The 9,091-nt window shown below is 43.3% G+C and overlaps 2 protein-coding genes across 2 annotated transcripts; both read right to left on the bottom strand.

Moving 5' to 3' along the window:
* Positions 1-216: 216 nt before the first annotated feature.
* On the bottom strand, positions 217-2,404 carry LOC118943894 (transmembrane protein 235-like). Its single transcript, XM_090217978.1, has 6 exons — positions 2,376-2,404; positions 1,174-1,267; positions 866-929; positions 778-782; positions 481-732; positions 217-291 (listed from the first exon to the last, which is right to left on the bottom strand). Exons 1-6 carry the CDS (start codon positions 2,402-2,404, stop codon positions 217-219), a joined length of 519 nt encoding a protein of 172 aa, XP_090074104.1.
* A 137-nt stretch (positions 2,405-2,541) lies between these two features.
* On the bottom strand, positions 2,542-5,577 carry birc5a (baculoviral IAP repeat containing 5a). Its single transcript, XM_021581282.3, has 4 exons — positions 5,391-5,577; positions 5,058-5,167; positions 3,637-3,754; positions 2,542-2,769 (listed from the first exon to the last, which is right to left on the bottom strand). Exons 1-4 carry the CDS (start codon positions 5,496-5,498, stop codon positions 2,677-2,679), a joined length of 429 nt encoding a protein of 142 aa, XP_021436957.2. The 5' UTR covers positions 5,499-5,577; the 3' UTR covers positions 2,542-2,676.
* Between the last annotated feature and the right edge of the window lie 3,514 nt (positions 5,578-9,091).

The raw sequence follows: 9,091 nt of genomic DNA on the forward strand, positions 1-9,091 counted from the left end.
GGCCTACAAGGGGAGACTGGAGTTGAGCTATTGGAGGAAGTGGGGGACAGGAGTTGGGCTACCGCAGGTACTGGAGTGGGGCTACCAGGGATAGTGAGGGACTGGAGTTGGGTACTGGAGGGGGGCTACCAGGGGGTAGTGGGACTGGAGTGGGGTACTGGGGGGGGGGGGGCTACCGGGGGTAGTGGGGGACTAGAGTGGGGTACTGGAGGGGGGCTACCGGGGGTAGTGGGGGACTGGAGTGGGGTACTGGAGGGGGGCTACCGGGGGTAGTGGGGGACTGGAGTTGGGCTGTTGGGAGTAGTGGAGGACTGGAGTTGGTTAACGCTGCTTTAAAAGGCTATATGGATGGTAGTATGCTGCATAGTAGTGAATTTTGGACTTGGGCCTGTAGGTGTTAGGTAGCCTTCCCTTTATCCCTTATCTACTTGTGTGCCATAATGTCAACTTCTTGTAATGCCAAACATGACAATGAGTAACAAGGAGTTGGCATGGCAGAAGCAGAACTAAGACTTGGTGTTTGGGCCCTAAGACCGAGAGATAATGATGATGGAGGCCACACTTACTGCAGAAGAAGAGATAGGAGACGGTGCTAGTGAGGAGGGCGGGGCCCCAGGGCAGGGAACTGATCAAGCCACAGATTCCTCCAAACAGTAGAAGGACCAGGCTAAGAGGGAGCAAGACCACACTCACACTGTGCATGTCTGGTGAAACAGACACACAACATTCCAACTATAGGAGCATACTTGACACACAGATAGAGGATTCATCAATAACATAATCTATTCAAAATGTCCCAAAATAACAATAGCTGTTAGTGTTTTATTTTACAATGGTTAAGGTGATAATGGACAGGTAAACTCACTCAACATGTGCATCGCAGGTTCAGAGTAGCTGGAGGAGTTAAATGTGAAAGAACACCTTTTGACCTGGAAAGATGGATAATTCATTATTCCGTTTTCATTGTGACCATAAAACTGTCTTGCTACAGTAAAGATGTCGGATAACAAATAGGCCTAGCCTACCTTATACTATAAAGTAATCCATCTAAGCAAGGCATTGGTTTCAAATGACAAAATACACACGCATCGGTATACACATAACTTCGTAAATTAACAATAGTCTGAAATTGGAATCCAAAACCTCTGTATTGGTCTGGTTGGTTCTGTTCACCTTAATAATGTACCAGTAGTCGCTCCCAATCGCTGCCGTCTGGAACGCAAAACTGAGCATACCGAAGATGCCCGCAGTGATCACCAGAGAACAGCTTCATCTCGCCTGATTGATGTAAGGTATTTGCTCCGAGATAAAAACACGTGCGCCGCTATTCAACTCCCCACGGATATAGGGACAGGTAACGCCCTATTTCTACACTATTTATGTTGTTGACTAGAGAGGTGAATGCCAGTAAAAGACTAAAGTAATTCAGATTATAGTGAAGTTAGTTGTAAAATATCACAACTAATCAAAATCTCCGCTGGAAATCTTCATTCCCATATCTCCAGGATATACACTCTTTCACGGTGTATCTTGTTCACCGCTCAAGAGCTTTAACAACGTTACGAGGATGAGACGTGAAGCAGAATTGTCTCTCCCTTTTGTGGGATTCTGTGTTTTAAATTATAGCCATTACCATATATATGATTAAATATTATCTGATGTTGGTTGTGTGAGGTATCTGCATTTGTGCACTGGAGCATCATTATGAGATTAAACAACTGCTTGCTACTTGCCTGTTTGTGTGTGTGACAAGAACTGAGTAACATGGTGTGACCTGCATGTTGCAAAACTGTAGATAACAGCCCAGCAGATGCTTTGTCCTTGTGTTTGTATATAACAATATTGAGCACATGGTGTGACTTGCTGTATCTTACAAAGTTGTGATAGGGAGGGGTGGTAATCACGAGGTTTAACTGAGATGGAAAAATACTGAACACCACAATAGCAGGAACTGAGCAACTGTTATAACTAGGCTGCGATACCAGAACAGTAAGAATCTATACATCGACGGAGGGAGGACTCCAAGAAGCGCCAAGAGGCGGGGACCCGCCTGAGCGCGTGCAATAGGCTGAGCAAGTTTAAACCACGCCCAGCCTCTGTGATAGACCAACAGACAGGTTGGAACTATGCCCATCACAGTATAAGAATACTGTTTACATACATCCTGTCAGTTCTCTGTTCTGCCCTGCGTGGTATTACAGTGAACCCGTATATACGAAAGTTGCATTTGCCATTTATTTCTTAGCTAATAAAAAACATAGTATACAATCGGTGACTCATTGTTATATTTATCCTGATACCAGATTCGAATTTACACAACTCTAACACTTTACACATGACCATTATGGACAACTGGTGTCAAACATTTCAGCGACCTGCGATGTGTAGGGTGTTTGCCTTTCATGCCAGCAACCCGGGCTAGCTTCCCTACCCCACCATTCACTATAATATGCTAGCAGGTTTACCAGTAGATTCTCACATACCCAGTTTATGTTCAATCAAATGAACACAATACATGACAAATAGATCACAAGAGTCAAATTGGGAAATAAAATATTTATTGGTAAAAACACCTAGCTAATGCGGACAGACAGAATATGTACATTAGGCTACTGCACTACCAGTGATTACTCCAGAGCAGAACATTTATAAAGTACTCAAACAGGTCCCTCCACATCACTCTTCATCCATGGCAGTCTTGATGATCTCACCTCTTCTGCTTTTTGCTGCCTCCTCAAACTTAGTGATGGCCTCATTGCAATACTTTTTCTGTGATAGGAAAATAGAAGCCATTTCAATCTGGTATATTCATAATTTTCCACACACACACATCTTAGAGATACAGTATGCCTATATTTTCCACTTAGAGAGGCCTATATTTTCCACTTAGAGGACACATTTGATCACCTGATGGATTGTCAGCACTAGTAGAGACCTGGGATGGAGTGTTTGATCTGCAGCAAAACCAGGCTTAATGTACTCCTATTAGTTTTAATACATAACACTGCATCAAAAGGTTGGTCGGTCCTCATTAAAGTCCTGGAGATCACTTCATTACTCCCCTTTTGTTTACAAAGCTCTACTATACAAGCTTCTGACTTACCTAACTTTGTTGTTAAAGTATAAAAAAGTGATACCAAACCCGTTCACAGGTTTGGTTAACTCTTGAAATTCCTCAGGTCTCCACAAAACTAGATAAATCCACTTTTAGTTTAATGCTCCACCTTTTTGGAATCAATTACAAAATTCACTACATTTGGTTTCCCTGGTACCACTAGGGCAGTTTAAAACCAAGATGAGAAATGAGTTCACAGGTGTGCAATTGTTTTGATTGACTTTAATAAATATTTATGATGTCTAATGTAATGCATTTCTTATTGTATCTTGTAGTTTTATCTTTTATTTTAGGTCCTCTGGGCACCATTAAAAAGGAAACCCTGGTCTCAATTGGATATTTGATTAAATAAAAGTTTATAAAATATGTAATTGTTGATATTCTTGTTCTACCCATATACAGTAAATCACACAATAGGAGGAGCACTAAACCTACTTAGTTATCAATATTGGCAATAGGTATAATTGTTATGGGGATTTCCAAAGACCTAGCTCAACATAGAATGTGGAATGTTAACTTACAATGTGGAATTTCTGCTTCTCTTTCTGGAGTTTGAGGAACTCTTCCACAGTCAGGTCATTCACACTCTTCTTCAGGGAGATGAAGTTGCAGCTGGGTGAATGAGACTTATGCTCCTTCCTGAAACAAGAGTCATGCCATGATGAGGAGAAAACACTAGCAAGGGACCAATAGAAACAACAATACTAAATTGTATCCTATTTCTAGTGTAGCAATTGAGGAGGAACAGCCAGATCTGAGCTTGAACTAGCCTCGGCTCCCAGTCTTCACTCACTGGGCAGAGGCTAGACATTCACTACCCATAGCCTGATTCATTATCTGGTGATAGCTAGGCGGTAGTGTGTCCAGATTTCTAGCACCTGAAACATGCAAAGATGTAAATACATACATGCATAAGGTGATATTTTGTCTAAAATAAAGAAACTACTAGACAACCAGTAGAGTTCAAATGTTATTTTTAATCAACATTGTCTCGCAGAGGTCCTAAAAAAGGACCCTTTTCAAATGATTGTATTGCTATATATCAGATGGTATGTTAGTGTTACTTAGTGATCACCGGCTGATGAATCAGGCTTTAACAAGCAACCTTGTAGTTACACAAAGACCTCTTCAGAGTATGTAGCTAGCTATCCCAAGAATGTATGCTTAATGAGCATAGTCTGGCCTGCCATTACTCCTTAAGGTCAGGGTTCAAAGACCTTGTGTTATTTTCAGAGGTAAACTGGCTCTGGCAGACATTTTTAGCAGTTCATGTGCAATGCAACGTGCAATGTGTTGAATTTATTTAACATGGATGCTTATTATGGTAACAGAAAAATAATGCAGTGTTTAATGACAACTGTTTTTAAGAACCGGTATTGCTGAAAGACCAATAAACTAAACTGCAATACGGTTCTAGAAACATACAACCCTTCACTTTCATATGAAAATAATTTAAAATGTAAAATATACACTTTCTGTTTTAACTGTCCTTATCATAGTTGTAGCCATAGATAATGATAGAGGCCTCTAGTGACCAAAAGGTCGTTTTAACATGGGCAGCGTTTTGGGGTCTTGCACCATTTTAATGTAGTCCTTCCGTTCCACACAAGTGTTCGGTGCACGCTAGATGGCTCATTAGTAAAGGCGATGACCTCTTTCTTCCGCCTGGGGTCTGAAAGCGCTGCGATGGACATATGGCCCTGTGGAAACGCTAACCCTAAAAAGGTGCATAGTAATTTAACCGTTTATTTTCGGAAAATAACCGCTCGATGATATGAACGATAACTACGTTCCTTATGTTTTTTCAGACCGAAAAGTAAGCGTCTATGCATGTTGTAGTAACTAGCTTAAACACTTACCATGCGAGCCTACTAAATAGCAATAAAATACATAATTAACCAATATAGGCTTCTTTAGCCATGATCATTGTCTTACAACTCACTCTGGGTCATCATCTGGCTCCCAGCCCTCCAGTTCTTTGAGACAGAAGAAGCACTTGGCTATGTCCGGGCTGTTCTCTGTTGGTGTGTGGATGAATCCAGCTTTGGCCATCTGGAAGGCACAGCAACAAACTAACTTAATCGTGGTAACGTTTTCGCTAGTAGATTAGACCAGAGTGAAACAATTGCATACGCATAATTGTGTAACCTAACTGGGAAAAGTGAATCACCAAATAATGGACAACTTTGTGTAGTTAGCTAGCTACTACGTGCATTTCTGAAAGTCATGGCCGAGCTAGCAAACGTTAGCCAGTTTGTGTCGTTAACTAACTTACGTTCTCTGGAGTGCACGCGCAGCCCTCTTCGAACGGCCACCCCACGTAGGTATTCAATCTGGTTTCATAAAAGTACATTTTCGTATGGTCTTCACTAAAGGGATCCATAACGCGTTCAATTAATAGTTTAAAATAGCTAGCAAAAAAACTCACAATAGCAACACCCGAAGCAAACGAAAATGTTTTTGAAATTTCGGCGGACGTTTGCCTGCGATGTTTTGATTGGTGGGTGGCTAGTCGCGTCATGACATTATACGTCGGTCTTGGTGCTTGGGTAATGTAGTTTTGGACGCTGATTTGTCAGAAACAACGTTCGCTTTTTTTTTGCATCTGTCAATAACTGGCTGATGCATTTCAAGCAAGCTACAGCGCCGAAACTACCTTCAGATAGTTATTATGGGCATAACTTTGTAGCAAATAAATTACTTGAAAGCGTCGTACTGTTTACCGATTATTCCTTGGTTCTGGCCAGTTATTATTACAGCTAACAGCGATATGCTGTTGAGACTTTGGCTGAGTTCGATGTCTTTCCACGGATACAGCTGCTAAAGTGATCTGGGCTGGAGCAGATGTGTTGATTTGTACTGGGCGCGACGAGCTGTATGTCTTCAACACACAAGAGCTGAAACTGACGGTAGGCTGAATCTCAAACCTTACACTTCGCCCACTTCAATTTACTAAAGGTGATTAAACGACAAGGAACTGGTTATTAATGAACGCTGTTTACACACGTGTGAATAGCAGGTGAACTGATTATGATAAACACAGATGAATAGGAGGTAATACAATTAACGGATTATTTATTAACACTGACACGAGTAGCAGCAGGTAAACATGACAAGGAACTGAGTATTGATGAACACTGAGGTGAACAACAGGTGAACTGAGTATTGATGAACACTGAGGTGAACAACAGGTGAACTGAGTATTGATGAACACTGAGGTGAACAGCAGGTGAACTGAGTATTGATGAACACTGAGGTGAACAACAGGTGAACTGAGTATTGATGAACACTGAGGTGAACAGCAGGTGAACTGAGTATTGATGAACACTGAGGTGAACAACAGGTGAACTGAGTATTGATGAACACTGAGGTGAACAACAGGTGAACTGAGTATTGATGAACACTGAGGTGAACAACAGGTAAACTGAGTATTGATGAACACTGAGGTGAACAGCAGGTGAACTGAGTATTGATGAACACTGAGGTGAACAACAGGTGAACTGAGTATTGATGAACACTGAGGTGAACAACAGGTGAACTGAGTATTGATGAACACTGAGGTGAACAGCAGGTGAACGGAGTATTGATGAACACTGAGGTGAACAGCAGGTGAACTGAGTATTGATGAACACTGAGGTGAACAGCAGGTGAACTGAGTATTGATGAACACTGAGGTGAACAGCAGGTGAACGGAGTATTGATGAACACTGAGGTGAACAGCAGGTGAACTGAGTATTAATGAACACTGAAGTTGTAGTAAGGGTTTGAACCTGGCTGTCAGCTGTATGTGATATTCTTAATGGACAAGAAACTCTCCTCTTTGGTTGGTTCTTGTCTGTGTTATTCTATGCTGTCCTTCAGTTCCTTAGTCCAGTGGATCATTTGGTGCGGAGTGAGGACAAGCAGTGTGTCTGTGCTGTCTGTGAGAGTGATGGGGTGTACTGTGTCGATCTACCAACTCTGCACCCCAGGTATGAACCTCTTCATTTGAACTACTCAGACTGACCATGCAAAAATGAAATGTTATCTCTCCTTAGGTCTCCCACTCCCCCAGCTGACCAGTCCCCTGGCCCTGCTCTATTCAAAATGTTGTCTAATTCGCTGGCAGCCAAGAGACAAGGGTGTGTGTTCTCTGATCGAGGTGGAGGGTCCGTCTCCCTGCGAGATGCAGTCTGGGGGTTCACTTTCTATAATGCTGCTGACCAACGGAAACTGACTGGAGTGTAGTCTACCTGTCATTACTGTTGGTCACCATGATGACTCAGAGGAAAATGACAGCGCAGGAGTGGTCATGCAACCTGTGTTGGCTTGCGTTTACAGGAGTGATACACCAACATCTTCAACAACAACAACCACCATTTTCATCATTATCATCATCCTCACCTGGCGTTGGCCATTTTCTCCTGGAGCCTCTCCTCTTCAAGCTCCTCTTCGGCGTCAAAGCTGCCCTCATCAACTCCCCTATGATCCTTTGCAGCCTGCTTAATGGGCGTCTCTGCTCCCTCCCCTTACGTCTTCCGGGATGACCAGGCCTCCGTGTCAGAGTACTACACAGCCCGGAGCAGCCAATCACTTTTATTGTAACCTTAGCCAGGACAAATGGTGGTACACAGTGTTTGGTATCATTGGGCGACAGGGCAGGGTGGTGCTGGTCAGGACCTATGAGGAGATGCCGTATGGGAGGAGTAAGGTAGCAAGCTTCACGGAGGGGTGTGTATCGCGGCCTGTGGTGTGTGTGTTTGTGCGCAGGCAGGAAAGGCCTGTACTATAGCACCGGCTCAGATACTCTAGCCCTGGATCTCCCAGGGGAGCGAGAGGCAGCTCCAAGCCCATGAGAGAGACTGATGGTAGGCCACTGTGAGAGGTAAGACCAGGGTCAGGCCATGGATAGACCCAGAGAGTATGCTGTCCTGTCAGCCTGAATGTCTGCATGGTCATCACCCTGGCTGGGCCCCTCACACAACGCCTCAGGTTGTGTGTGTGTGTTACAGGCACAGTTCAGCTGGTGGCGTTGTCTCTCAGAGGGAGGCTCCAGCTGTTGAGGTAACTGTAGGGGACACCAGTTTGAAGGAGGTTAAGGAGGCCGTGGAGGTGCAGTGTGTGGACTACACATCAGCGGACCTGCCCTCCACAATCACAAGACCTCAACCCAATTGGGATGAGTTGGAATGCAGAGTGAAGGAAACGCAGCCAACAAGTGCTCAGCATATGTGAGAACTCCTTCAAAACTGTTGGAAAAGCATTCCAGGTGAAGCTGGTTGAGAGAATGCCAAGAGTGCAAAGCTGTCATCAAGGCAAAGGGTGGCTACTTTGAATAATCTCAAATATATTTTGATTTGATTAATGCTTTTTTGGTTACTACATGATTCCATGTGTTATTTCATAGTTTTGCGGTCTTCACTATTATTCTACAATGTAGAAAATAGTAAAAACAAAGAAAAATCCTGGAATGAGTAGGTGCGTCCAAAATTTGACTGGTACTTGCTTAATTCATTTGATCAATATTATGTTTGTTCTATTCCAAGAAAAACCCTCTGGGTTTCCATTAGGATGGAATGGAAAATATGGTGATGTACAACGTGACGGTCGGTAGTACAGTACTGGGCGATTTAGCTGTGGTTGCCGCTAGTTGTCTTTTAAATTGAACCTTTATTTGACTTGGCAAGTCAGGTAAGAACAAATTCTTATTTACAATGAAGGCCTATGTATGTGGGATGGTACCAGTGTCAGAGAATGAGGATGTTATGGATGAGGAGCGTATGTGGGATGGTACCAGTGTCAGAGAATGAGGATGTTATGGATGAGGAGCGTATGTGGGATGGTACCAGTGTCAGAGAATGAGGATGTTATGGATGAGGAGCGTATGTGGGATGGTACCAGTGTCAGAGAATGAGGATGTTATGGATGAGGAGTAGGTCCCTGGACTACAGTCCCTGGTTCGAATTCAGGCTGCATCACATCCGACCGGGATTGGGA

This window comes from Oncorhynchus mykiss, chromosome 23, assembly GCF_057628025.1.
Source record: "Oncorhynchus mykiss isolate SJ-2025 chromosome 23, ASM5762802v1, whole genome shotgun sequence".
NCBI lineage: Eukaryota > Metazoa > Chordata > Actinopteri > Salmoniformes > Salmonidae > Oncorhynchus > Oncorhynchus mykiss.

What these genes read in the sequence shown, in the direction of transcription:
- LOC118943894 (XM_090217978.1), bottom strand. Translation starts at nt 2,404, where the DNA reads ATGAAAGGCAAACACCCTACACATCGCAG. An exon ending in ACTACTGGTACATTATTAAG is followed by an intron (nt 930 to 1,173) that starts GTGAACAGAACC and finishes CCATCTTTCCAG; the next exon opens with GTCAAAAGGTGTTCTTTCAC. An exon ending in TTCTGCCATGCCAACTCCTT is followed by an intron (nt 292 to 480) that starts GTTACTCATTGT and finishes TACTCCCAACAG; the next exon opens with CCCAACTCCAGTCCCCCACT.
- birc5a (XM_021581282.3), bottom strand. Translation starts at nt 5,498, where the DNA reads ATGGATCCCTTTAGTGAAGACCATACGAAAATGTACTTTTATGAAACC. An exon ending in GCGCGTGCACTCCAGAGAAC is followed by an intron (nt 5,168 to 5,390) that starts GTAAGTTAGTTA and finishes TGTGCCTTCCAG; the next exon opens with ATGGCCAAAGCTGGATTCAT. An exon ending in AGAAGCAGAAATTCCACATT is followed by an intron (nt 2,770 to 3,636) that starts GTAAGTTAACAT and finishes TTCCTATCACAG; the next exon opens with AAAAAGTATTGCAATGAGGC.